The sequence below is a fragment of the Calonectris borealis genome, chromosome 15 (assembly GCF_964195595.1).
Source record: "Calonectris borealis chromosome 15, bCalBor7.hap1.2, whole genome shotgun sequence".
Lineage (NCBI taxonomy): Eukaryota > Metazoa > Chordata > Aves > Procellariiformes > Procellariidae > Calonectris > Calonectris borealis.
The window spans coordinates 18,609,914-18,636,021 of NC_134326.1; the positions used below are offsets into that span (position 1 = coordinate 18,609,914).

The following is a 26,108-nucleotide window of genomic DNA, read 5'->3' on the forward strand; positions in this document are numbered from 1 at the left end:
ATAACTCTCATAAATGTCATCATCTTAAAGCAGCAGAGAGGTAAATGACACTAAGCAAAGACAATATGGTTAAAATACGCTTCTGTCATCCACTCACTCATTCATCTAGTTAGAGATGGGATTTGCCTTTATTCTAAAGAAAGCTGTTATACTTTGTGAAGATTCTGTCTTTGAACAGCCAGAGTAACGTTACCTTGTAGAGAAAGTAGTAAAAGTTCTCTTTGAATCTTCTGAATTTTGTGTAGACTAGGTGCGTAGCTATGAACACACCTTGACTAGAGAGAGACAAATCAATCCTGAACTTGCCATAATGCGGTGATGGAGAGCAAGTCCTATTCTATCGACAGAGCTGCAGCTGTTCCAAAGAATCTGTCAGGACGTACACAAAGCACATCACAACTTTATTTCACTTTTAAAGCATAAAATACATCTAAAACTTAACTGTGTTGTATTCCTTTAAATTCTTCCAAATCATGGTGATTCTTAAACCCAGGCACAGAAATATGTAGAAAGACACGAAGTTTAAAAGTCTAATAGCTTTACACTCTAGCTAAAATTGTTACAAATCTTCAATAGTATATGATACGAAGGAACTATATATTCAGATGCCTTCACTTGAGCTCTAAGAAATTAGGCAGCTAAGCCAGTCTATAATACGTAATTACTTGAAATTCTAATGAACGTATGAGCCTAGGGAGCTGACACTGCATTTCATGATCTCAGAGCACTGGTCAATGTTCTTCTTTATCCTGTAGAATGTTTCCACGTATTCAGAACGACCCAGAAGTTCAACAAAATCTTCATCGTGAGTTATCACCAGAAGCTGAAAGTTACGCTGTTGTGAGCGGCTTTTTATTATCCTACAAAGAGATATTATTTAGTGTATATTTATCTAAATCACATTCTATTTTTAAAGAACTTGTAAATATATAGCACAAAAATATTTAATTATTGATAACGAATAACATGAACCGTCAAGCAATCTAATGCTCTTTAGCAACTCTTTTTACCCCCATAAAAAAACCCTGAAATTATTTAAGTTTTTTTTTTTTCCAGATAAAGGAGAGGGAATCTAAAACTAGATCTGCAGATGCCAACAAAGATATGCTAGCTTAAAATACAATTCACTTCTGCCAACCACTATTAACATTTGAAAAATATCCATCTTTAAGCTTCACAGGATGAGATCACTTACTCCACCAGGGCATGTGCAAGAGACTCTATGTTTTCTCGATCAAGATTGGTAGTAGGCTCATCTAGTGCCAATATGCCACAGTTGAGACAGAATGTTTCTGCTAGAGCAAGACGAATAATAAGAGAAGCAAGCACCTAAGGAAAAAAACCACAAAAACTAACACCAAAATCTCACTCTTCAAAGTTTTTGTAGAGGAACTACATGGAACATGCTATTTTTAATTAACAATCGATGACTAAAGTTTACATAACAATGCACTGATAGTTCACAAAATGACAATAACTAATTAGTTACTGAAAAACTACATTAAAACTTCAAGTTTGAATTGAAAGATCCATTCTACAAAGTACTGTTGAAAAAATACTCAAAATTCAGGAGATACTGGAAGTAAGAATTCCAATCTGAGGTAAAGATGCTACGACATTGCCATCTGCATTACCCCTATACTCTGTTCAAGCCCCACCCTACCGCAGCAGGGATAGTGGAAATTTGTACGCGCATCACTAAGTTCGAGTTATTGAACTCCTGACTACTTTCTAAAACCGATAACAGTAGGATTTACCACCTTACACGTTAGTTTTGTATTAAAATGCCTAATCATATTATTATTAGATCTCCTGTACTAGTGAAAACTACAGAACACTCGATGGAAACTCTGCTGCCAAAAATACTTTCCAATTATCACAACTGCTGGCATCACAGTTCATGATCAAAGAATTCTCAGAATATAAGCTAAGAAACTGTGAACCAGTTTCAGTCTCATTTACATAGGACTCTAACGTAACATCCTAGGAGAGGACACATTTTTTGCCTATACTGCTGTTTTATAAGATTTGGATTTCCCCCAAAATTAGTATGGAATTTTCAAAACGCAGTACACATCTACACTTAGGTGGGAATTAATTTGACAGCATTTTTCATATTAAAGCAACAATACAGTATTCATCTTCTCATGAAATACCCTTTCATGATTCTACTGCTGTATGCACTTAAAAATACAGTGTATCATTTTGTTCCATTCCTTGATTTCATTTTCTACTACTGTCTGTACCATCGGGTCGTGGAAAAGGCCTGGCTGCCAATGAGACTCTGCTGGAGTAAGCAACATGGTGGGAACTGCTACTCTGGAGGTACAGAAGTAGGCAGTTCATTACTCCAGATAATGGCAATTCTTCCTCAACATCGAAGAGATCTAAATCTGTTGCCATCATAGCCCTTTCAGCTACTGCAGAAAGCTCCAGCTCCCACCGCAGAAGAGGAAGGAGAATGCATCTCCCTCATACAATTGCAGTGTCCTCGGGCTCGGTTGTCACTGGCACCTTGCATAGAGAGCCTTAAGTGTCGGGGTGAGCTCTCTAGGTCTTCTATTTACAGTGCAGCAGGCACAGAGGATGGGCAGAAAGTGTTCCAGCAGGGAAGAAGTAAGAGCAGCCCTGGCTGCATTTTTGTCCCTTTCTACTATCTCTGCATTTAGGAAGATCGCTTGTTCCGGTGGAAATGGTTCATCTAAGGAAGAAGCAGAGTATCCTACTGCAAGTAGCTTTAGTTGCCCAAGCTGTGTAACCAATATGCCAAGTGTCAAATGGCTACAAGTACTATAGTTTTTTTCCATACCACAGCTATTTAAAAAAAAAAAAAAATTAAAAAAAGAAATCGGTATAGATGGTGATTTTGGAGACAGATGAACAAGGCTGGTTCTTTTCTCTTGCTTAGGAATATTTTAGATGCTCTGTCATAACGTAACAGACAGGCGGAAACAACAACTCAAGCCCCAACACGTGGAAGAGGTGTGGTTAACTATGATGAAGCTCTGATCACTGGTACTGTCAAGGCAGGTGTGATATCAGGCCACTTGGCCAGTGTGCGTTATTAAAGTACCGAGACAGCTGAATGGCCAAAGTGCAGAGCTGACAGCCGACACAGATAGGACAGAATGAAATGCAATGCCTGAAAGTATGGCATGGTATGGTATTTGGTGACATGAAACGAAAGGTTATATTCAGCAGTAGGGGAGAGTAGCATAACTTGGAGAAACTTATCATACTTAGAGGTAGACACAGTCGTGAAAAGACCACCAAGGGCCAGCCCTCTGGAAGAAAAAAATATGGGAGCAAGTCAATAGACCTAAAGCTATGGGAACCTTAGTGGTAACTAACAAGAGACTGTGAGGATTTGAATTTGAGGAGAGAGGGAAGTTGAACCCTTCACTCCTGCAAGGACTCAGACCAGTCCCCAACTGCAACAATGGATTTTGGCACCCCAAAATAGGGTTCAGATGTTCAGAATCATATATTGCATACTGTCAGCAAAATCCAGATACAGTGAAGGAAAGTTGTACAGAATTGTAAATTAGTTGGAGCCACCTGTTCTTCAGGGTCACTTCAGAACGCGTTACTCTCTTGCATTCACCTGAGTCAGTTTTCAGAATCCTGTTTACTGCGTACTAGAAAATGCTATTACCTTTTGCCCAGCACTACATCTTCCTCGCATATCCAATGCTGTATCTCCCTTTATCATTACCACTCTGTAATTGTAACTTCTTCTTTTATCAGAGGCCGAGACATTCTCATCTGCATCAGAACGAATTTCTATATATTCAATATCTGAAAATGGGAAGGAGACAGTTTTTACATTATCAAAAATCTTTAAAAATATCATAGGATTAAACGGAGTTGAGAGGTATAATATGCAGTAACCATCAAAAATTCTCTTCAGAACTGCCATTAATAGATATGTCTTTGAAAGTAATTTTTCCAAAATTGAAGGAATGAACTCACGCAGTTCCCCTGTCTCAAGGAAACCGTAACTTTGGAAAACGTAGAAAAGGGAAAATTACCTCTATTTATCCTGTAATTAGCTACATAACGTGTAATAAAGAAGATTATAGTGGTGACCAACAGATGTAGCCTTTAGAATGGCGACAACTATTTTCAATATTTTGAACAAACGCTTTTCAGTAATGCAGTGCTCAATATCACATGCATACATATGGGCAAAACTACAAAAAATTACGTACCTTGTCCTCTGTAGGTGCTTCGCCAAAGGTCACGAATTATTTTGTTGATTTCTTCCATCTTCATGCTATGAAATGTCATTATTGCTCTAAAGAACAACAAAAAGTGCAAATTGTTATAGGTGCAGCCATGGACTGCTATGGACTACAGAAACTTTAAGGAAGGCTGCAGGTCCCTTTCCATTCCCTAAATACTTTTACTAAAAATGTAGTACTAGTTCATTTTGAATGCGTAAGTATCCAAAGATTAAACACACTCTATTTTGTAAATAATTCTACTCTCACAAACGGCTCAGTCTCAAGAAGTAAGAGAATAATGAAGACAAAGATTTGCAGTCAGTCACTAAACAGAAAGCAAGTTTACCTGACTTTTTTTAAGGATTTATAATTTATGTGTGAGGTATAATTTATGTGTGAGGTATATTTTAAATCTGACACCAAGAAGATGAATCTGATGTTAAGTCTTCCATAACGATAGTAGTGTTACCCATTGGCACAGTTCCCCCCCAACAGTGCAAATAACTGGGTCTCAGTAGGAAAGGAGAGCCTGTGAAGTGTCCTCAGAGCAGAGAATTCTGTTTCGAGAATGTAATGTTTAATTACCCAAACAGACCTTATAACTAGAGCTACCTTTCTCTTCAGCAGCAAGTGTAACATAGGATGTCGTTAATAATTTTCAATTTAATTTTGCCGGTTAATATATCAACATGACTTCAGTTCAATAATAAATGATTCCTTATGAAAACATTCAAGAAAGGACAGGATGCTACATTTCTAACTTGGCTTTTTAAAGAAAAAGTGTTCTGTAATGAAAAAAATGCTTGCTCAATTTATGCCAATATCTTCTTTCAAAAAAATATGGTGGAAATAAAATATGGTGGAAATACTTCTGAAATGGACTTTCACATATACTTTTCCTACCTCCCCTCTTATAGGAATTATTTCCATCTGTTCTGGGGAACATAAAAGTATCAACTCTAACAGGATTTGTTAAGTCTGAAGAAAGAAGAAAGTGTTTTCAACTATTTACTTAATTAAACCAAAGAATGCATTCCTCATCAATATTTATCATAAACCTCTAAATATTAAGTCAAGAAAGATCAGCTGATAGCACAGAACACCCAAAATGTTGGTTTTCCCAGCTACAAATACAGCTTTCAATCTCTGGCCATTAGAGTTAACATTTCGTCTCACCGATTTTTCAGACGATTACCAATAAGTGATGCTTATCTATTTTTCTTGAAATTACAAGACTGATTTCCTGTTTTGCCTTAAATAGAAACAATAGATCATTTGATACCATACAAAAAGATTCTGAATTCTAAAAGGGAAATTCTTGGAGTGCATTTCATTTAAGCTGAAAGGGAAGAATTATACATGCTCTGAACAATTTAAATCTTTACAAGATAAATTTTGGATTAGCTTACATTCTAATATTAAACACATTTATTTTATCATTAAAACTGCTTAAAACAGGGTTCCTCTAGACCACTGTGTTTAATAACCATTGAGACCTGTCTTCTCACCTTGGAAAGTTCTCATCTATTTAGTTTCTCCTCTTGACCATATTATGTTGTACCCTCAACCACATTACTGCTCTTCTGTGCTCCTTTTTCCAGCACTACTAGACCCCTTTTAATACAGGGGACCAAAATTCCATACTATATTCAAGACATGGGTGAATTTATACATTTACATTCTTTCTCTTTTTTGTTCCTAATATTCAATTTATCTTTCTGTCACTGAGCACCAGTTTCGTATTTCCTGAAACATATCCACCGATTCCAAGATCCTTCCCCATTGTCCATCAAGTTGCAATTCCATCATTACAATTGAACGTACAGGGTTTTTTAGGGAGCCATATGTTTTATTTTGTATCTGTTTACAAATTTTGAGATGCTATTTTTGGCCAGTCAGTCCAAGACTAGAAAACAAGCTTCCAGAGGAAGCAGAAACAATCACAAAGTTTACTACACTTTCCATCAAATGCAAGACATGCTTCTTTTGATCTTGCCTTCTCTAATATAAGCACAAAACCACCCACACTGGAAAAGGAGAAAAAACACCTCTCTCTTGTAATATTCTTTAATGAAAACACAATTGTTTACCTGAGATGATGATCATGGGGAACAAGAAATCTACCTGGCATATCTTATTCATGTTAAGATATGACCAGAAGATGCTAAAACATACTGCTTTAGAAATGAAAGTAGTACGAGAGACTATGCAAGAAAGATCTGGGTTAATAATGAAGAATTTAAACACAGATTTCACCTCTCCTAAACTCGTACTGTGGAGTTTATGTATTTTGAGAGAACATGTGAGAGAGACTTTTAAGAAACACATTTTCCCACTGCGTATCCTCTAATACTTTTCTCTACTTCCCTCAAAAAAACCCAAACGAAAACAAAACCAAAATTACAGGAAGAAAGGAAAACCATCAGCAATTTTGGGAGACACACTTACAAAAGCTTCCTAAAAATGCCTTCAAGTAGGGGGAAAAAGCTATAGACAAATAGGGTCAGAGGAACAGCTTGCAGCTCCACTGGCTCTTCCACATGTTTTCATATGAAAAACAAAGTTGAATGTGTTTATTGTCTGGACATTCTGTAAGCTCCACAGGCAACGCAGCAAAAGATTATTTCGCACCAAGAATTCAGCACAGAAGGCACAGGTGGGTGATGTGTTGGGTTCACTCACTACTATCTCTCAACTTGAATTGTTACATTGCAAATATGAGTCCTAACACCTACAACCGTAACTCAAAAAGGGTCCTACAGAGAATTGGGAATAAAATTGTAATGATCACTGGACTTACCTATGACTATATTAAATTCCAATTATTACTGTCAATACATTAACTGTATGTACATCATATACATTAACTTACAATTTTTTAAGTAAATTAATTAAAATATACTACAAACAGCACAGGATTGGTAGGATGTAGGAAATTTGTATCTTGTTACGTTGTCTTAATATTTAAATATCTGATTTTATAAAGAGAAATAATTATACACCTCAAAGAATGATATCAATTTATTATGTCTAAGTTACCCCAGGAAGTCTGAAATTGAAAGCTGCTTTTGCATCAAGGCTATCAATAGTAATAAAGCCTAAAACATTTAAGAATTACCCTCATATGAGAATACTTACTTATCAAGAGCCTTGTAATAAAGGTCCAGATCTTTATTCACCAGCTCTGTTGTTCTCATAACGATCATCATATCCCTGTATTTTTCCTCTGCATCTCTGAATTGTGACTCTCGAAGTTCCTTTTTAAACCGAACAATCTCTTCCTCAAATCCACGTTGTCGGCCAAGAGCAACATGATGGTTTCTTTTCAGAGATTCTATTTTCTCCTCTAAATGTTTTTGTTCACTGTGAAACCATAATTGATATACAAGTCTTCTGTATTTAGTGTTTCACAATTTTTTAGTCAGGGATCTAATTTTGAGTTTATGTTAGACAGTAGCTCATTATATTGTATCTATAAAGTCTGTAACAGTTAAATATTTTTATTTCAATAATGTCTTAATTTCAGTTACATCAGTACTATAATTTTAAGTTTGTTAAGAACATATTCAAATCACTATTCTGAGTGGGAGAAGCAAGTTATCAAGATCAAATGCCAAAGTGCTATATGTAGAAACATAGAAAATAATTAATTTCATAGGTGGAATTAAATTAGGATACTGAGCAAAATAAGATTAATTAATTGGGTAACCTCTGAAAAGCTAAATAAATGGTTCACACATAAGAACCAGCATAGGGCTAATTCCTTTTCAAAAGTGTCTATTATCTAAGCAATTAATATTAAACTACTGAAATAAATACAAAACTTGCTGCTGAGACCTAAGTGAGCAGACTGAAAATGAAAACTAAATATTCTTATCCAGAGACATGAATTCTTTTTTAAATGTGGATTTAACAGTGGAAGTCATTAAAAAAAATGGATTAGACTGGAACAGGTATATGCACATGTACACATATATGTATTTCTAGCTAGAAGCACTATATAATTTCACTGAGTCATTTATTTTGTCGTCATGGGGATATTATGCAAACATGAGTTTGAAGGAGGAAGTGGTCTACATGAATGGGGAGAAAGGTGGACCAGGAAACACACTGAAACACAGTGAGTATTACATTCAGATATTCAGTGAATTCTTGTGCAAAACATGCCATTCTGTTTTGAAGATGCTTACTTTTTCATTTGCGGGACTTTCATTTCTCCCATCTCCTTCACAAGGTGTTTTACATTGTCTTCAACTTCTTTTAGCTCTTCATTCCGTTTCCTCAAAGTAAGATTATCCTCTAGCCACCTTTCCTGTATCTATCTCCACAGAAAGCAAGAAGTTGTATAATGTTTCAGTATACTGATTCTCAATTACAAAGTATGAGTTCTGCACAACTCTAAAACATGCTGCAAGCATAAATAATTGACAACAATGAAAATTATCATAGTGAGAAATTATCTTGTGCTAGAAACAGGGTATAATGGAAACCAGCATATTATTTCATATTTCAACCTGAAGTAATACTTACAGTATGTATTGTCAGGCGAACACAAGTGTGACCCTGTGCACGAATATTAATTAATGTTTCAAACGGGGCAAGTAATTTAGGACGAGATTTAACAAAATTCCCCATCTCAGTTCTACAAGTAAGTGGTGGGGTAGAATGAGGAAAGACATCTTTCTTATAAAGAATGTAAACAGTATTTGAAATATATACACAAGAATTTAAAGTACTCGACAAAATCTGGAGTAACTAGCAACTTTTGGTACCTGCAATTAGAAACACCTTACAGCAGTCTTACTTCAGAAGGCAGGTATTACACAAAGATACTTTTGAAAATGCTTACCCCTTTTGGAAATACCACAAAATGACAGTTAGAGATAGACATTTTCTAAACTGCATCTACTTTTGCATATACAAATCGCAAGACATTTTTCAGCCTAATGCATGTATAGCAGCTATTCTGACTAACAACTGATTAAGTAAATCAGGAGGAGACAAATTTTGTACCACTACGGACCTAGGCAGACTTAAACCAAAACCAGAAATTAATTCAACTATGCAAAATATATTTTGCTGTAAAACAATGCATCTACCTTTTGAGTGTCAATATCTTGTCGAATCATTTCCATCTCTTTACTTATCATTTCCTTCCGTTTCTCACAGGCAGCTAACTGAGAATTTACTTCTTCAAGTTCAGACTCCTTTTGCTAAAGAAATAAAATGGTATATGATTTAAACACAAAAGTGCTTTTAATGTCAACTTTTTATTGACTGTTTTTTCGGTTACCTTTTTATAGTCGTCTTTTCCTTGTTGAATATAGTTTTCAATTTCTTTCACATACTTGTTTATATCTTTGACTTTCTCTTTTATGCCATTTATCTGCAGGGGAAAGATTTCAAATGAAATGCGGTCTTATGTCCAAGAACTGGTATGCTCTGTATCAAAGATTAGATACTGCACAACACTATTGTCTAAGTAGAATTCCTTATCATAACTCCCTTTAGTTTACTAATAAAGCCTTCAGCTTTTGAAACCCAGATACTCCTTATTACCATGAAAATGTTTTCCAAAGCACATGGTAAATCACTCATTAGTGCTTACACAAGAGGGCCACTTCACCTGAGTAAAACAGGTTTGTCTCTTGGCAAGGACAGGTTACAGTCATCCTTGCTATTTCTCTCATACATCTATTAGGAAGGGCTTTTAATACCATTGGTCACTAAACATTGCCGTATGTCCCTAGAAGCCTTTTGACAAGACTGCCAAAGGTTAATTACAACTGAGTTTATCCCCTGACTTGGTTACGTTCCTTTTCTTCCCTAAAAGTTCCACCAATCTAAAGCATTAGCTAAAGTCACTGCTGTTTTCCTAAAAGCGACCTCATTACCATAGCTTCCATCCATGCCTGAAAAACAATATATAATTCTATCTCCCAGCTATGTCAAAAGCAAACAAACCTTCTCTTGTGTTTCTTTATTACTTAGAGTCCTTTTATTCATTAGATCCTCCTTCTCCTGCTGCAGTTTTTCTAAAGTTGCATCCAAAGGAAATACCTGTTCTTTTGCTTCCTGAAAAGCAGTTGGAGAAAGTCCTTTTTATTTTCTCATTCTGTTAAAGATCAACACTTTTTCAAGTGGTAAAAAACATCATGTGGTTACTTCTTTCTTTTCTTTATGTGTATTGAAAAATAGATGTGAAAACATGTATTATTAAAGTTCTGGAAGTTCCCAAAGATATGCAATAGCAGCACAGGACAAACATTTAAAAATACACCTTATTTGCTAGGATTACAGACAATGTTAAACATAACAAGATTATAATTTTTTTCCCAGGACAACAAAGCTAAGGGTTAAATAATTAAGAGTATTTCCTACCTTGATCTCCCTGCATAAGGACTGAAACTCAGTAGTTAATTCCACTGTTTGCTCCTCCAGTTGTCGACGACGCTGCATGCTGCTGGAAATCTGAAGTTTCTCTGCTTTAAGCTCATTAACTGTACTCTTTAGCTGCTGAATCTGATTTTGCTGGTCTTGCTTGAGCTTTTGATTTAACTCAATTTTACCAGTAACTGCAGATGAAAACAAACACAGAGTCCATCTGTTATTAAAAACATTTATTGTCTTCCTTATGAAAATTTAACTCTAAATTAAGCTAGTATGACCCCAAAAACCAAAACAACAAACCATGAGAATACAGTTATTTCAGAATGTAAAATAAGTAAACTAAAGTTTAATTTTTTAATGGCAGCAAGTTTAGAACATTATTTTCAATATAAAAATGAAGTATCAGTTTTGTATGACCTACCTGTATCCCACAAGTGTTTTTTCTCTTGTTTTTCTTTGCTTACTTGTAGAACAGTTCTACTTAAATCGACCCCTAGCAGCTTAGCCTCCTGCTGAGCAATTTTTCGTTCAACATCCCTAATATCAGTCTGAAAGTATGAGGAAAAGTACTATTATTATTGTATTAGTGTTTAACAATGTATTTTTTATCTTTGGCACACAAGAACAAGCTTGGGGCTTGTGGCACACATGACACGAGACCTTCAAATTTACCTCCTCTGCTAGAACAGTGTCACATCATTAGCAGTAAGGTTATCTCAGCCCACAGGCTGCTAGAAACTGGAATTCCTAATTGTAGGAGGAAATCAGTCAATACAGATGGATGGGCTTTTGACATCCCCCGGCCACCTCAGAACAGTTACATGTGCTACCTGTCTCTGCGGCAACAGACTTGTTGGAGCCTCAGGAGCTGCTGCCACCTCCCACCCGTGAAATTTTCTCAGTCCTTTGCCTGGCCCCTGGTTCTCTACATAATTGTCCCTCTTGTAGTTCTCAGTCGAGCAAGGATTTTGTGTTGGTAATAAAGGCTTGAAGACTGTTCAAAACAGTCTCCTGCATCAGAATAATAAAAAGTGTAGGATATCAATTCCCCTTTACTATATATTCAGATGGCACAGCACAAGGAAGCCTATGTGACAAGATTTCAGAAAGTACACAGAGTAGATGCTGAGAACATGCTGAACAATAATGACAGAAGCCTGACTAGGAGGACTGAGAAACACTTTGGTGTACTTGTGTTCATGCTCAAGTTCTGGATTACACCTCTTTTCCCAGTTACCATAGCACAGAATTGAATCAGAACTCAAGGGACTCTGCGGTCCTCAAAAGCAAAAATTATTACATAAAACTTCAGTTTTATTAGTACCAAGATCACTTACACTATGCTGTCTTTTAAAGTATTTTTACTTTGCTTGAAAAGGCTTAAGACCTCAAAGTTTTGTCGTATTATTGACTACCTACATACTTAGATGCTAGCAAGTGAGTATCATTTTATATATGCTAAAAGAAATTACCGAAGCATACCTGGTACCTTTCCATTAGTGTTATATCCTGTAAACGCGCCTTGGCACTTTCCTCCTTAGACAAAGCTGTCTGCAAGGCTGAATCCTGTTCTTCTATCTCACCCTTCAGGCCTGTTAAATCCCTGTTTGCATTCTGTATCTTGTTCCTCAAGTCTGGTATGTCCCTATCTTGGAGTTCAACTACGGTTCGCCTTAAATAAAACACAAATCCATAAAATTTCCTTTGTCAAAAACAGCAGCATAAATTCAAGACATTCAAGATCACAAAATCTGTGATATGATTTAATAGTGGAAGACTAAATTAGTGGAAGGCAAAATAGTATCCCCTTAACCTTGCCCACGTTCCATTGAGCTTATGTTATATGCTCAGCTAAGGTAATACATCCCTCATTTTAGACAGGTGAGATGAAACAAACAAGCAAACAAAATCTCTTTTGGTTTTCAACTTAATTACAGCAAGTGCTCATGAGAGGGTCTAAATCCACTGTACAAGAGTGCCCTCTTGTGAAGGAAAGGTCTACACTCTAACATATTCTCCAAATTCTCTCAGAACAACAACCTGCAGATTTCTTGAGACTAGAGCCTCTTCACCTACTGGCAGGAAACCTGCATACTCTTACTTTAAATGCTGTTCATATGCTAAGGAAAAAAAAAAACACCAGGACTCTGACAAAAACTCTTTAGGGCTAGTGTTATTTGTTTATGTTTTGGAAGGAGGCAACAGGAAGAGAAAAGGGAAGCAACAACAAAACAGCCTGTCTAGTATTTTCATAGCTTTAAAAATACAGACAAATTCAGCCTAGAAATTGGAAAATACTGTAGGCACCTTTTCGGAATTTGTTAATATTACCTACACTTTGTATTGCCTTGCAAGTTCAAAAAAACACCAACATAAAAGGGTTTTCTAAATAACTAAAATGAAGGAATAAATTCAGTCCAATCTAATATGGGTTATCAGCATTAGACACAGAGATGCATTCCCAAATGATGGAACTGCACATAACTGAACCTCAAGGAAACAGAAATGGCATTGGTAATCCACTATAAAACCCAGAGATGCCTTTCTAGAACATCATAATTCATACAAAACTGCCAGCAACAAAAGTCTTGTTAAAGGACATATAAATCAAGATATTACTAAAGGCTGTTCAGTTCCCATTCTGTCTAGACAAACCTCCATTTCAGCATTTTTAAGAAACATATTTAAGGTGACGTGGTATGAAAACATTTCATTAACAACAAAAACAGCCTGTCCATGTTAAATTACAATGATAAATAACAAGGAGGGGAACTGTGCCTGTATAGTGTAAATAATCAGTAGAAAAATACGTATATAACCACTTTTTCTGCTTCACTCTCACAAGAAACCCCAAAGGACCAGAAATACCAAAAATATAAAATAGTTTAAATATTAAAGTCCAAATGAGCAGAGAACAAATGCTAGCAAAATACTTGTCTCAACAATGAGATGTTTTAATGAATCAACTAGCCCTAAAATAAAGCTTCCTTGATGTCTACATACTTTCTAATAATCAAAAAACAGGCATTTGAAAGGAAACAGCTTGCAACAATATGGTTTAAGTACTTTACCGAAGTGGTTTAAGACTCATCATTTCATCACGTTTTTTCTCTTTTCTTTTAAGCTCAGACTCTGTTGACTTCAGTTTGTCTGGAGCAAGACGCAGCTTAGACTGCAGATCACTAATTACATCTTGCAGTTCGGCCTCTGTTTGAAAAATTCTTTGACAAACTGGACAACATGACTGGTTCTCCTCTGTCAATTGTGTAATGAACTGTGAATAAACTGCAGTCGCTCCAGCAAGCACAGCTGGTTTAAAAAGAAACAAAAGACTTTATATAAAAATATAAACAGTGCATAATCAGATCTAAACTAGATATGTATTTACCATAAATGCGACAAAATTATAACCCACAAAATCACAAAGATAGGAAACTGAAATGGCCCTAAGCGACCTGGTCTGGATTCAGTGCTGCCCCTGCTTTCAGCAGGTTGCCCTAGATCACGTCCTGAAGTCCTCGTCAACCTGAATTATTCTTCGAGTCTCTTTTATTAAACCATGCTCATCCCTCTGTAATTAACAGTGGAAGTGAGTACTTCCTTCAGAAATACTTTATTTCAGTTAGTAGTAGGCCCTATGGGCCAAACCCACACCGAACGGCTGGTTCTGCACTTGTCTTCACACCTGGCAGATCCACGCACTCAAACACTTCCTTAGCTTTGAGGAGGTCATAATCTACATAGGCAGTAAGTCAAAGAGATACTTCATTTACACATAATAAGAGAATTAACTGAAATAATTCAAACAACTGATCCTGCTTAAGTGTAAAACAGAAATAGTAGTAAAGATAAGGAAAATTCGTTAAAAAATAATAAGATTCAGTAATAATCTCCCTTAAGTCAGTTTCTGTGCCGATTGTCTTGCACAAGCAACAGACTGTCTCAATATCTGTGGCTTACATTTAAAACAAGCTTTAGATAAATTTACCTCGCTGTTTTGAACTTTTTTCAATTTCATCTTGAAGTTTGTTCAGATCACTGTCAAAATCTTGGCTTCCACAAACATCAAAAAGTTTTGCTTCATGATGGGACAATTGCTCTTCTTTTTTTCTTAGCTCGTTACTGACATAAGTTTTATGATACTCTACAGATGCGAGTCGTTTGCTGAAACATCAATGCATAAACTCTTTTATTACAAAAAAATGAAGAATTTCAAACTGTTTAAGCAAAAACAAAAACATGGGAAGTTAATCTGAAATTGGTATTACAGAGCTGTTCACCAGTTCTTCTTTAATGATTTTTTAGGAAATCTACAGCATCAACTTTTTATTAATCTAAGTACAGCATAAAGTGTTTCATTTTAATTCCCTGTTGTTTTCTAGATGCTTACTGATGAGAAACTCCTTTCTAGTGACAAAGCCATACAAAACTTTATAGAATAATACAATATCAACTTTCTTCCCCTACAGCAATTATTGCTTATGAGATATTACTGAATCTCTTAAGCAAAGAACGTTAGCATCCTTCTACTCATGTTCCATACTTTTGAATTATGCAATATTCTTATACTTAAAATTTTGGGTTTTTTGTTTTGTGGAAGTTTAATGTGTATCACTGCATAGTGTGCTGATGTTACCTACTCTTTCTAACAAATTGTTTTATATAATCAAATGAAATCAGGAACAGGTGATCAACATGAACTTGTGATACAGTCACTAACCACTCTGTGACTTATAAGACAGACAGAAGACCACCAATTTCCACCCCCCAAGCACATTCATTCAGCTAGGATTAGTATAAACAATTAAGGATGTTCCAGAACAGTATTTTGCTATCTGCTTTTAGTGCTGCCTTTGACATACTACAAATGTTGTGATTTTATTAACTAGCACAAACTGTATCAGCTGTACATTACAAAAATTCTGCAGGATGCTTTCTTTGATTTTGCAGATACCTAAATAAACAATAATGAATTAAAGTAACAAGTATGTTAAGCACAGTAAACTTTCCAACATTTAAATTCACAATTACATAAATACTTACGGACACATAATCAATTAAATTAATACCTACTTAAGGCCAGCAAGATTATCCCTTGTCTGATTAATCTTTTTATTTTGATCATGAAGCCAGTCTTCAAGTTGGTTTTTATTCGGAAAGTATCCCAACAGTGATGTCAGTTCATCAGAATGTCTTGATTTTACTTTTCTAATCTGCTCCTCTTTGTCTGCCTGCGGAAATAAAGCATTTTAAATTAATTTTTTCATATGTTCAAGTTTATGTCACTAAATGCGTTCATGAAGTTAATGGCTTTATGAAATCAGACAGAAGCTTTAGATATGATTATTGATAAACACCTGAAAAATACATAAATCTTGAAAGGACTGTATTAATTTCATGTCCTTCTCTTATGAGATGATGATAAAAAAATTACTTTGTCTTTCTTCAGCATGTCCATTTGGGTAATTGTCGTGGTATGTAGATTCAACTGTTCCATTTCTTGATCCAACTTCCTAAGAGCTTTGTCCAGGTTTGTTTTCTCATTTTGTAGAGTTTGAACTTCCAGTTCGAGTGTTTCTACATTGCTGTTCCTCTCAGCCTTCTCAAGCTCATGTTCCTAAACAAAAAATAAAAGCCCAGAACACTTAAATAATTACGCTAATCAATAAAGTTCTAAGTAAAGGAAACAGAAGAAAGCTCTTAAGCTGCCTGGCAGCAGTACCATTAGCTGTTACAGGAATGACGCTCACAAGATTTGTAAAGAATACATGAAAAAGTACAAAGGCTGTGATGTTGGCATGGGGAAAGTAATGCAGATACAAGATGCACTGTTCTGAAATGTAGTACTGCCCTAAGTTGCTCATGCTTTTACCATAAGCCATGACCACATGATTCAACTTCAGGAAGCTCACTCATATTTAGTTTGATTCTCTGTATTTTAGCATCTACTGTACATTAAATGTGAAATTATCCTAGTGAGGAGGCTAGAAGAAAAACTGTCAAGCACTGAATCCATACACCACTAACAAACACAAAATATTTGGTTACAAAGGCACAATCAGCTGTTCAACTGGGACATAAAATGCTTGCAACTGTATAATACTTCATTGGATAAAATGCTTATAACCAACTAGCCCATCTCACAGACAAGTCGTCTGGAAAAATGTAGGTAGTGTAGCACTTCAGGTCGTATTTTTCTGGCCCAATAATTTACGACTGACTAAGCTTACGATAACCACTAGCTGTGGTTATTACCCTATTTATAACTCACCAAGCAGAAGCAGTATATCCTATGCATGCACTGTACAAAACCACAGTGAATAGTCCCTGCCCCAAAGTGCGCACCATCTAAACGGACAAAGCATAGAGAGGGTATCAAAAGGGCAAAAATGCAGCAGATGGAGTAAACATCAAGAGGGTTTTTTGTTTAGGTTTTTTTTAATGATAAAGCCAAAATTTTTTACTTCAAACTTCTATAAATTTTTCAATTACATTAACTTACTGTCTTGACAATGTCCTGATCCAACTCCAGAATTCTGTCTGAAAACCCCTCCAACTGCTGCAATTCGTATTTTACATTCTTCAGCTCAACTTGTTTCTTATTTTGAATGTCTGATTTCAGGTCAATGGTTCTTTCTAAACCAGTTTTCTTGTCTCTTATTTCATCTATCTGTTTTTGTTTCATTGCTTCTTTTCGTGCAAATTCTCTCTGAAAGAAGTCAGCAATAATATACTCATTATTTTTTCCATAGGAAAACAACATTTAAAAAAACTTCTTCACATTAGCTAGCAAATATTCACCACTGTAATACAAGACATTGAAATACTTAGATAACTAGAACTTGTCAAAAATTTTCTGCTGAAATGTTTCGATAGGAAAATGCAGATGCATCATACCAGTAGTGTTCTGTGAGAGCAACTCCATTTTAAAGATGACTTCAACAAAAAGTTGCTTATTTTTAAACCAGTTGCCCACTGTAATTCTTCCTCAGGCTTTTTAGCTTGTCAGTGATCCACCTGCATGAGAGGGCTGCTGAGAAAAACCTATCTGAAGAACTGCCTGTTCAATAGCTTTGACAATTCAGATCACTTGATGACCACTCTTAGTTCCAAAAGTAATTTCCATGGAAAGATTCAAGGCAACCCAGAACAAAGAATTCTAAAAGAAAAAAATGGCTTCAGTTTTCCTCCCCCAAGACCATAAAGACACATATGGACCAATAACACACTAATAACCAATACTAACTACACTACTAAAACAACAAAATTCTTACCATCAAATGATTTGCAGCTTCTGTATCTCTTTCCTGTCTCTCCTTCAACAACCTATGGAAATTGGTAATGTGCCTTTCATTAAAAGGTGCTCGCTCAAAACCATCTAATTCCAGCTGTGCTGCCAAAGACTGAATTAATGAATCCCTCGTTGTGATGTGTTCTTGGTGACGATCTGCTTGTAGTTGAAGACGACCTTCACAAAAAGAAAACGTGACATAAATGCTCAAAAACCGAGGCAGAAGATACATTCAGGACTCAAAATCAGCTGCAACTATTTTCTTAAAGTCTTTGAAACCGAAGTATTTTTAAACAACACCAAAAGCTCCAGAGTAAAAACAAGCTTTAGCTTGAGAGATTCCTATTTCAGGTAACTAATTTTTTATTAACTAAATAAATCAAGAATTTAAAAGAAAGCCTCTTAAAACACTAAAAATATTATTCTGATAAATATAAACAAACAAAGCCCAAACACACTTTATGTAAGCATATATTTTGTGTCTCAACTACTACAGCTTTACTGAAATTCCCGTAGTACATCTAAAAGAGAATACACGATATATGAAAGAATATTATCCTAAAGCCCTCTGACTAGTCCCCAGCCCCCACTCGAGACTAAGCATGCCAAGCATTCAGCTTTCACGTTTTTCTTCGTTAAAACACACTTATACAATCACATCTGGTTAGCAGGCATTTTCGTCACCTAAAGAAAGTACAAGCTCAGACAGTGAAAACAACTATGTTGTAAACTGCTAGGCTGACATTGATCTATGTCACCATAAATCACCTATTTGTAATATTTCTATAAAGAACGGTCCTCTTAAGAATAAAGGTATTACATGTTGTAATACCTCAAAACAAAAAGTGCACATTAGAAACTCCAGAGGGAGAATGCCAAGACCTGTCCACCTGTGAGAGTCTCATACCATACTGTGCAGTTGACCCCAAACTCATACACATTTTAGGGGTTTTGTTCAGTTTAAATCCCTTCAATTATTATCAGTTCCACTTCAGATCTTAATTACATTAAAAAATAAATACAAGGTTATAGATGAAGTCTAAAATACCTCGTTCAATAAGTAGTTCTGATTTCTCACTGTTAAATCTCTGGCATTCTTTAGTGGCTCTATCTAATTCACGCTTACAGTCTGATAATCTCTTCTCCTTCTCCTTCACTGTTCTCTGGTGGTTCTGGTATCTATCTCTTAGTTGTTCATCTGTTCCTTGAAAAACCTGTACACCAAATACAATACAGAATAAAGTTAGCTTTTTAACTAAATTTATAAGCCAATTAATGATGTTTTAAAAAAGTATAGTTTTTACCATAACAGAATTCAAGAAATAAGACATAAACACCTCCCACACAGAATTTCTGTATTAAGACATATATTAAGAAAAATGAAATATGCCACAAGCAAAACTGGAAAATCTATTTTTCTTAGGCTGATTAAATAAATAAATCTAAATTTTTACCACTAAGGAATTTCTTTCCATTTTTCAAAATAGTTTTAAATGCCTTGTCACAATCACACAGAAGACTGACGATTATTTCTTATTTTAAGAGAAAGAAAGAAAAGTCTTCAGGGAGACGAGTAGTATTAACGCAAGGAGCCACCCCATACTGGTCAAAACAAGTGCTGGCTATCATCAACATACAGCAAGAGGTAGATTCTGTTACACTGCAGGGCATTGTTACCAGTAATTATCACTTTTATGAAAACTTTTGTCAGTATTTGCCTTCCCAGCAAGCTAGTCTATGTTGGAAGGAAAAGTTACAAAAAGCAATTTAACCCAAATTACACAGAAACTAATACAGCTTTATTGAGCCATATTTGCATTATCTGATAATATCAAGCGAGCTACAGGGGCTATGAAAATGTTCTTCACCAACATCTGATGCATAATAAAGATATACTTAGTTCACTGGGTAGCAAAAGAGAATGATTCTTCAGCAGAAAATACGGCAGCACGGAATTTAAAAGGCAACCTTTTCCATCTTCTGTTGCAGATCTTGATTATCTTTCTCCATCTGCCTCCTCCTGCTCTCCAGCGCTTTTATGTCGTTGTCTAGCCTCATTACTTTTATGAGATTCTGTTCAACGGCTGCCAGAGAACTCTGCAAAGGAAAGAATGCTGTAAGTAAAATATCTCACCAGCTTATGAATCCCATAGTCAATTGTTCTATACAATATAGTTAGTCTAAGTGTGAAACGTTCAGCTTTATATAGTATTTTTTAAAAATAGGGGGCTTTAAGTTTTAGTTGAGTTTTTTAGATACAGTTTATAATAGTTTTAGTTACCTGTTAAATTGGAGAAAGAGAGATTTTAAATTAAGCTACAAAAAACCAATGCTGCTGCAAGAATTTCACAAACTATGTTCTTAAACCTCCAATGACTGTTTACAGATTAGACCAGCATCTGCCAGGTTTGTTGAGGTATGCTTGATTCTGCTTCAGAGCAAAGGATTAGGTAACACAACATAAAAATGTAAGATTTTAATCAAGAAGTTTGTCCAGCTTTCACATTCTTCTGTGTTCTTTAGTACTTATATATTGTTTTGTATTAAAGTCTTAACATAATCATCATGCAAATTACCTTTAGAGGATCAAGTTGACTCTCAATAGATTTTACATTCTCCTTAGAAGCAGCCAGCTGAGCTTCTCTATTGCTAAGATGATCCTGGATCTCCTGTGCTTTTTCTTTATTCTGTTTTAGGTATTTCAGTTCTGTCTGACACTCTTTTACTTTCAAGCTTTGTTTCAGTCGTACCTGACGGAGAGTTTCCAGTGCTTTAATATACCTTTAAAAAAACCAAAATTTCAGATCCTATTGGCAATATAGCAATACTGATGTATGAAACAATGCCTTAGACATTTTCATTAACACCTACATTATTAGAGAAGACATTTCTTACTTATTTTTTATTTAATTACAGTAAAGAAAAAAACCTTGTTGCTGAAAAGATCTCATCAAATTTTTGTTTCAGGGCCTTCCCTTCACTTAATGGCCAGTTGGATTCTTCTTGGTGGCAGAAAATGACATTGTTAATCACCGATTTGGAAACACCAAGGGCGCTGATCATCTCTCGATCAATTTCTGCACACTTGGAACTCAGACTGACCTTCTCACCATGCCTATGTAGAAGATAAAGAAAATCCCCCCAAAAGTTACCAGCAAATCCTTTTAAAAGTAAACTGCATTTTTAACAGTATAAGATCATTGTAACATATCAATTCAAAAACTTAATGAGTAACAACTTTTAACCGTATATTTACCATGTTCAAGACATGCATTTAACACTGTCAATATTGTAGTCAAGACTGTTAAACGTGTTAGAACTATGCAGAACCACCAGAGGGAGCAAAAACGATCCTGAACGAAGTTAAGTGAATACACTTCTTAAATAGTGGAGATCGGAGTTAAACACGGGCCAACAATGATCTGAAACTGAAAATGGTGCTAAAGGAAGTAAAACCTACATACTCCACACAATGCTACTTTCAAACCCTATCATTATTAATACAATTATCAAGTAAATGCAAGTTAATAGATATAAGTAGTTATTAAAGTAGTGGCTATCAATTGTAGGATTTTTGAATCAACTAATAGATAAAGTGATGAAACTACACAGCTTTAATCTAAGAGCATTGGTAGCTACTTCAAGGAATACATTATGAAGTTTCCTCTTGTCTTATACATAAAAATATACAAAACCCAAACGGATCTTCATGCCAAAGTAAGAAAAAAAACTTACTTTGTTCTAGTAATGACACCTTCAAGTGTTTTAAATTCTGTTTTCTTGCCTTTCTGGGTACAGACCATGGATCGCTGGACAGCTAAGAGCTCTCCGTTTACATCTCGAAACTGCAATCGAATCTGAGCTCTAACATCTGTTTCATTGGCAACCTTTAGTAGAAACAAAAAAACTGAATAAGGGAAATTCTTCTCAACATCCACATGAAAACGTGCCTCTCCAGCTGTGGGTAATCTTCTAATCTCCCCCAGCTCTTTGTTTTTCCTGAAACAATACGGTCAGCTCATGTCTGTCTAGAACTCGAGCATCCCCTTTCTCATCACAACACTGAGTGCAGTTAAGTATTTGACTTAGGAGTAAACACACATAAAATCTAGTCACTATGACTTTTACCTTTGGATCGTGAACAAATGAGTTTCCTTTGGTGCCAGGAGGAAAATCTCCAGTGGATATATATTTAAGACATTCAATGATAGTCTAAGAAAACAGAAATAAGTATACAGTTATAATGGCAATTTAGAGTAAACAAGATGGACTACAGGCAAAAACACAGTAACGGCCCAAATATTTACAAATTAGTTAAATATGCGAGGAGAAAGAAATAACATTTTATTTTTTGAGTATCATGAGAATATGGTACTTTGCAAAATCCGTTTGCATCAGGATCTGGATCACTCTCCTATGAAAAATACCAACCTGTGCTCTGCAAAATCCAGGCATGGAAGCAGATCTCTAATAATGCTAAACACCACAGTATTTTACAGTTTATTTTACTGTTTATTTATAGTAAACAGCAGGATTTTTGCAATATTATCAATACTTTTCTGTAGAGATCATTATTTGTATTTTGAGGGCTTTCAGAGCTATTTACAGTGCAAAACCAAACAAATAATAAGTCTTACCGTTTTTCCTGCACCATTTGGTCCCACTAAAATAGTTAACGGATTAAAGAAAGTGATAATTTGTTTGTCTTTATCCTCTACCCCAAAACTCCTCACTCCAAGAATACTCATTTTCTCAATCTTCGACATTTCTGCAGAACTTCTCTTCCAAAGTCAGAAGTGTAAATGTTATAAATCCTGTAAAATAAAGCTTCGTGAAAAATCCAGAAGGCAAAAATCACAGTATATCACTGGAAGCTGACAACACATCTATACAAGCACAAAATATTATGAACATCTTTAAAAACACAGCTAAGGCTCTTCAGTTATGGCTCAAGATACAGAACGTACGAAGGCAAAACTCTCATTTGTTTTAAGCTGAGAAGCTAATCCACTGCAAGTTAAGAGAACTGCCATGCTATTTATCATTAAATCAAAAACAATGTCCAAAACCAACCCTTGAAATATACGAGAAATGCGCTTTATTCCACATCACAAAACCCCCGCACATGCTTTCAGAATGCCCCAAACACAACAGAGGCACCAATATTTTTTCCCTTTAAAAAACCACTGTTGTACTGCAATACCCAACACTGTGCGAGCTTCGCTACCGCCTCTATTTCTCACAGGGCCGCATTCAAATTTGCATGGGACATCCAGCAGCACCTTTGTCCTGATATGGAGGGGGGAAGAAAAAAAGCAGGAGACTTTACGGCCATAGCTGCAGGGGCAGGCGGGGCCCACGGGCCTGTCCACGCGTGGGAGCTGCCCCTGTCGCAGGGCTGGGGTAACTGGTGGAGGCAACTCCTACCCTAAGGCCCCTCACTGACCCATGGTAAACACGTATATATTTGTGTATTTCAGCTGTGTCTCATATGGCCGAAAGCGCATTGCTCAGTGCGCTCCCACCCTCCCCTCAGGGCCCTCCCCGGCCCCCCCCGCCCTCCGCCGTGCACGGCCGAGCCCAGGCACCTCCCGGGCCCCCCGAGGCGCCTCAGGGGAGGCCCAGCGGGGCTCGGCCCCGCCAGGCCACCGCTGCGGTTGAAGGCAGGAGGCAGCGGTGAGGGCACCGGGCGAGAAAGAGCATTTCCTGGAGAAACCCCGCTGCCGGGGCAGAGGTGGGCAGCGGGAGTTTCCCGCCCGGAGCCCCGCGCTGCAGCGGGGGTGGACATTTTCCAGGGAGAGACGATGGCACCGCCGCAGCGGAGGCGGCCCTTGCCCTGCCCGCCGCCGCCTACCCCGCTCCCCCAGCCCGCTCACCTCCGCTCACCGCCGCGGTCCCGCGCGCCCCGGCAGCCACCGCGGCCGCCGCCGCCACGCCCCGGCAATGGCGGGCTCCGCCCGGCAGCCCGCCCCGGCCCGCGCTCGCTACTGCCCCCCGCCGAGCCCGGCGGCCCGCAGCCGCGGTCCGGGGCTGCCCCGCGGCCCCTGAGATAGGCCCGAACGCGTCGCTTCACCTGGGCCGCCGCCCCCTCTTCTTCCACAGGCCGTGTGGGGCGAGGAGGGAAGGGGGCAACGATGAGGAAACCCCGCTGCAGCTCTTCGCACGGCCCCTCTCCTCATCCCCACCGCCCCTCTCTTCGTCCCCATGGCCCCTCTCCTCGTCCCCACGGCCCTTCTCCTCGTCCCCACGGCCCCTCTCGTCATCCCCACAGCCCCTCTCGTCATCCCCACCGCCCCTCTCCTCGTCCCCATGGCCCCTCTCCTCATCCCCACCGCCCCTCTCCTCGTCCCCACGGCCCCTCTCGTCATCCCCACAGCCCCTCTCCTTGTCCCCATGGCCCCTTTCCCCCAACCTCTCTTGCCTGCCCTGTCCTGGGGACCCACAGTGGCACCCAGCAATTTTCACCCCCATAGAGAAGGCATTAGTGCTTTTATTAAAAACACAAAACGATTGTAAAACAATAATTTCAGAGGGTTTCAAAATAATGTTTCCAGCCTGCTGCCATGGCTTGGTGCCCCCGCAGTGCTGGTACGGCAGCTGTGGCAGTGGAAAACTCCAGCTCCAGCCCTCGCCCTCACAGCAGACAGGTCGCCTGTGGGATGACAAATTCCTCCAGCCCCGTCATCAGACGGAGCTGAGTGACAGTGGATCATCCCACAGACAAGCCCCTTTTTCCAACAGCCTGGTTAAGTGATGAAGAGACCCGGGGGCAACTGAGTTGTGGGGAGCGTGAGGCTGTATGGCTCAGACCCGCTTTTAAGGCAAATCTGCGGATCCCCGCAGCAATCCAGCTTGGTGCTTTTGGCTCAGAAACCACGTTTCCGATGCTGGCTTTGATGTCTGCTCATTCTGCCCGTTACGCGCTGTTGAATCAGAGCCAGCACAGGATCAACGACTGGCATGCAAAAAGGTGGCACAGCATCATCGGAGCTGCGACAGCTACCTGGCTAGCTGTAGCAATGCCAGTCCGGTTAGCAACTGTGTATGCTCAAGTATTTCCAGCAATAGCATGAGTCCTCGGGGCTGTGGGTGAGCGGTGGTTCACCATGACGCTGTCGGTAGTGTAAGTGTGATGCATCCCTCTCTCGCAGCGGCAGATGAGAGTCAGGAAATGGTTTACAAGTCTGAAGTGTTATGTGATCTGGTAATTCACCTTCCTTAATAGGAAATCTAGAATACAAACTGCAGAAATTCCACATCAATCTCTGTGCTCGGTGCAGGAAGAGGATAAAGTGTAGTCATATATCTGATTGTAGGATTGCTCCATTTAGGTTTAATTTGAGGGGAACTTCCCTTCAAATCCATATGAAAAATAGGGAAAGGATGACTAAACTAAGTGATATAAGATATTTTTGAAGTTAACATCTTAGCAGGACTCAAAAAAGCATTGGGCATACAGAGAAGTGCTGTTAGAGTAGATGAAATGTGTGAGGACCCACCGCCACGTCCTCCCACGGAGAACAGCTTCTCTTGCACAGGGCAGCTGTTGTGAGGCATTAGCCCTCGTACTTCAGCGTCCTCTTTTAGAGATTTAATACAGGTCATTGTGATCATTCAAATACCGTCCTGATGCACGGAGTATGAAACCCAGACAGGTGGCCTCTCATTAAGTAGAAGTGTTTTACTTAACGGCATATAGTGTTCTTTTCCATATTTTACACCTGCCTGCAAAAATTGTCGGAAATAGAATATAAGCTGTTTGTAAAGAAACAGTATTACCTCATTACCAAACACAATCAGAAAGCATTCAGAAATGCCTCCTATATGTATCTGAAGGGAGATTACTAAATAATGTAGTCGAAATTCCATGCAGTTTTTTGCCACTAAGTCTGCCTGTTTTATACACTTTGTAAGCCACAGTGCTAAGTCTGAATTTTTTTTTTAGAGAAAAATAAGAGGAAACAAGAAAAAATGAAAACAGACATAATACCTTTAGCAAGGGTGCGTGTTTTATACCATTTGGTAGGTAGTATAATACAGATCTTGCTTTCAACAGCAAAACAAGTAGTTACAAAACTAGCACGAAATAACAGAACTGAAACAGTTAAACAGGAAATCAATGGATAATATGCATGTGTGTTATCGGATATAATGACAGAAACTGCTGCAAGAGCTGTTGTTCCTGCCGATGTTCTCTAGGA

The 26,108-nt window shown here is 37.8% G+C and overlaps 1 protein-coding gene across 1 annotated transcript; it reads right to left on the reverse strand.

The window, feature by feature from the left end:
* Positions 1-380: 380 nt before the first annotated feature.
* On the reverse strand, positions 381-23,857 carry RAD50 (RAD50 double strand break repair protein). Its single transcript, XM_075164501.1, has 26 exons — positions 23,784-23,857; positions 22,545-22,721; positions 22,036-22,119; positions 21,643-21,794; positions 20,837-21,022; positions 20,484-20,688; positions 19,876-20,004; positions 18,956-19,121; positions 17,891-18,084; positions 17,119-17,325; positions 16,051-16,233; positions 15,690-15,847; positions 14,605-14,780; positions 13,688-13,925; positions 12,099-12,288; positions 11,038-11,164; positions 10,608-10,801; positions 10,191-10,301; positions 9,520-9,612; positions 9,326-9,439; positions 8,417-8,544; positions 7,365-7,589; positions 4,212-4,297; positions 3,656-3,798; positions 1,196-1,329; positions 381-860 (listed from the first exon to the last, which is right to left on the reverse strand). Exons 2-26 carry the CDS (start codon positions 22,671-22,673, stop codon positions 674-676), a joined length of 3,939 nt encoding a protein of 1,312 aa, XP_075020602.1. The 5' UTR covers positions 22,674-22,721; positions 23,784-23,857; the 3' UTR covers positions 381-673.
* Positions 23,858-26,108: the final 2,251 nt, after the last annotated feature.

Excerpts from the sequence above, each read along its gene's own strand:
- RAD50 (XM_075164501.1), bottom strand. The coding sequence starts at position 22,673 with ATGTCGAAGATTGAGAAAATGAGTATTCTTGGAGTGAGGAGTTTTGGG. Across the intron at positions 9,440-9,519 it reads GAAAAGACGACTATAAAAAG|CAAAAGGAGTCTGAACTTGA; the intron begins GTAACCGAAAAA and ends TTATTTCTTTAG. Across the intron at positions 4,298-7,364 it reads TATTACAAGGCTCTTGATAA|AGCAATAATGACATTTCATA; the intron begins GTAAGTATTCTC and ends GTTGTTCTTTAG.